Genomic DNA, 2,896 nt, shown 5'->3' with positions numbered 1-2,896 from the left:
TGTCTCTCTGTCTCTCACTCTCATATTTTTGCACAGGAAATATTAACATTGGGAAGACATAGAGCTTTGATTTGCTTATCTCATTAGACAAAATCTTTAGTTATTAACATTCCATTTGAGGCTCACAGCTTTCATTTGGAGCCTAAATATCTAACCAAAATAAATATTTTGTTCATGAGAGAAAAAAATTAGGTCATTCATATAAAACATGCTAAAAAACATTTTTAAAAGCAACTAATAAAACTAAACACATTCTACAAATTGTCGATCTTATTAAAATGGTCAAGATAGTATATATATTTACATTTGAACTATGTTCTACATTTCAAAATGCAAAGGTAGAAATGATGGTCAACTTAGAAACTAACCAAAGCAAGATCAGTGTTAGAAAGGAAAAGTTTTGCTTTCAACTAAAATTAAATGCTTACAGTGGAGTCCTAAGAGCTGAAGAGCAGGAGTATCTCTTTTATCGTGGCTATTTTTCTGTGATGGTACCTCTCCAAGGATGAAACTTTCTGCGACACTCTGTGACCTGAGTGTGTCCTTTTTTCACTGCCTTAGAAATAGAACCATGAGGCAATTTCAAGTCCTCAGATACAAATGCTTGTCGAACTCAAAATGTCCTGATGTCAGTTGTCAAGTAGAGTGTGAAAAGTGAGGCTAAATGAGGGATGCCACGGAAGCTATCTAACTAACCTGAGGAGAAATAACTGAGGAGAGACACAGCAGGGGAACTGACCGGGGCGAGAAGGGCCTGACCTCTAGAACCAGCGAGAGTGATCAAATGCACAAGAAATAATAGGCTTCTGATAAGGGAGGCTGCATTAGAAAAAGTTTATTGGCCATATATGAAGTAAAGAGCTAGACCCAGATTTCAGCCATTGCTAAATAAATGGTCCTGGATTACAAGATATCTGCACATCTCTTGTCTTTTTGACGGCTGCTGACTTCTCTGCCTGGTGGTATTAAGGAGTGAATGCTCAGACTATTACAATTGCATCTGTATATTTGTGTAAAAATCTCAAAAAATCCATGTATGTTGTGTTCATAATGTTAATATTGGTAACCTCTTCAGTGTTTATTCTAAGAATTTGATAGGGCCTCACCATTGAATGTAATATTTACAAGGAACAAACAAACTGACTTAACTATAAAATAGCATGGAAGAGATTGGTAAGGGGCAGGACAGATATACTGAGAACTGTGGATGTCAGATGTCACTACGGATGAAGAAGGAAATATTTGAAAAGAAAAAGAGAAAAGACTCTACAAACGTGATAGGGGAAGAATGATGCCACCATGAACAAATTTCAAAAATAGATACAGGGAAAGGATTTGTATATTATCTATCATTATTAGCAATTTACCTGTCTGCTAATGAGAAACTATCAATGTTGTGATTATTAGGATAGAATTATACCTTTCGTCAGGTAGTCTTCTTCTTGTACATCCTACTTCCTCCTTTTGGCTTGAAAATTTTAGTATTACAGGCAGCATGAAGATCACTTAAGACTAATATTAAGTCATACAATCATCTGGAAATATTTCATTTTTAGTACATTTCTATATTATTCTCATTTATGATAAATTAGTCAACAATAGTAACACATTTTAGAAATTTTCCCAATTCAATAATAAGACCAAAACCTATACATTTTAATAATTTTATGGCATAATACAATTACACTTTTTATACCATAAAACACACTTCCTTATGATTTTAAATTAAAATTCAAGGAAAGTTTGCCCTTAGAAGCATACTTATACAATTAAATTTTCTCTAGGTAATTAATAGTGAATCAGAACCTTACAATTTATCTTGTTTTGGTGCTTATTAAAAATAGTGATTTATATTTAGTGCCTGAGTACATCATGTTGTGCATAACATCCTGGCAAAGAATTTGTAATATCACGCTGTCTCAGCATCACAATTACCAAGATAGCTTTAAATAATCACTGACCTGAGAGGCACATAAGAACCATCCGAGCCCTGCCACTCTCAGCTTGTCCTTTCATTTCTCACACAAAAGCCTTACCTTGCCCACGTACTGCGTGTCCTCCCCCGTGTACTCCTCCAGCAGGAAAAACTGATTCCACATCCAGCCCCGCTTGATGCGGTGCAGCATCTTGCCTTCATTTTTGGTCAGACTCACTGCTCTTTTGCTTGTTAAAGGACTGTTAGATTCTTCTTCGAATGGGGTCGTGTTAACTGTGTAGAACAGGCCGGTCCAGATAAGCAGTGAGAGGCAGTGGTGAGTCCTCATTATCCGTGATGTCAGAAGACTGTCAAGTGAAGAGTTTTGTTTGTCTCCCCTAAAAAGTAGGAAGAAAAATATGGTATCATTAAATTAGTTACACATTCATATAACATGTAAATTGAAAGCTTATTCTGAGCCTTCATTTTTATACCCATGCATAACGTAAATCCTATTTTTCTGCATGACATCAGTGGACCACCAGGAAGAACTCGTGTACTCCATAAATAATAAGGGATTGAGCTCATTCACATGCGGGTAAGTGAAGAAATGGAAATAGAAATTTTACAGTGTACTTTAAGATCTGGAGACAATAGTCATATAAATATGAGTGTATGTTTAAAATACTGTTTTGGGCCAACGAGATAACTTAGTAGACTAAGCATATGTTCTTGAAGGCGCAGGGACCAGCGTTCCATCCCAGGTACTGCATGCTGCACCTGACCCACCCACAGGGTGCACTGAGCCATGTCCAGGTTTTGTGGCACAAGCCTGAAATAATCCAAGCACTGGGGAGGCTGAAAACAGGAGGATCAATACAATTCTGAGATGCCTAATGAGATCCTCTACCATGTACCAAGTAAATAAATAAATAAACAAGCAAACAGTTTTTCGAAAAAATAAGCCTTACAATCAATAGA

General features: G+C 36.4%; 1 protein-coding gene across 2 annotated transcripts in view; it reads right to left on the bottom strand.

Annotated features, from left to right (window-relative positions):
* Nucleotides 1-2,264, bottom strand: part of Cdh9 (cadherin 9) — a 118,608-nt gene extending 116,344 nt beyond the window's left edge. Inside the window, exon 1 of one of the 2 annotated variants that reach the window (XM_004642296.1) lies at nt 2,037-2,264. In XM_004642296.1, the coding sequence (XP_004642353.1) occupies nt 2,037-2,264 (228 nt within the window). The remainder of the gene's footprint in view (nt 1-2,036) is intronic. The other variant, XM_023702370.1, reaches the window with a different exon arrangement.
* Between the last annotated feature and the right edge of the window lie 632 nt (nt 2,265-2,896).

Source organism: Octodon degus, unplaced genomic scaffold, assembly GCF_000260255.1.
Source record: "Octodon degus isolate 3935 unplaced genomic scaffold, OctDeg1.0 scaffold00149, whole genome shotgun sequence".
In the NCBI taxonomy this organism is placed as follows: domain Eukaryota; kingdom Metazoa; phylum Chordata; class Mammalia; order Rodentia; family Octodontidae; genus Octodon; species Octodon degus.
Note: the sequence above shows the minus strand (reverse complement) of the source record. Positions and strands in the feature narration are given on the sequence as shown.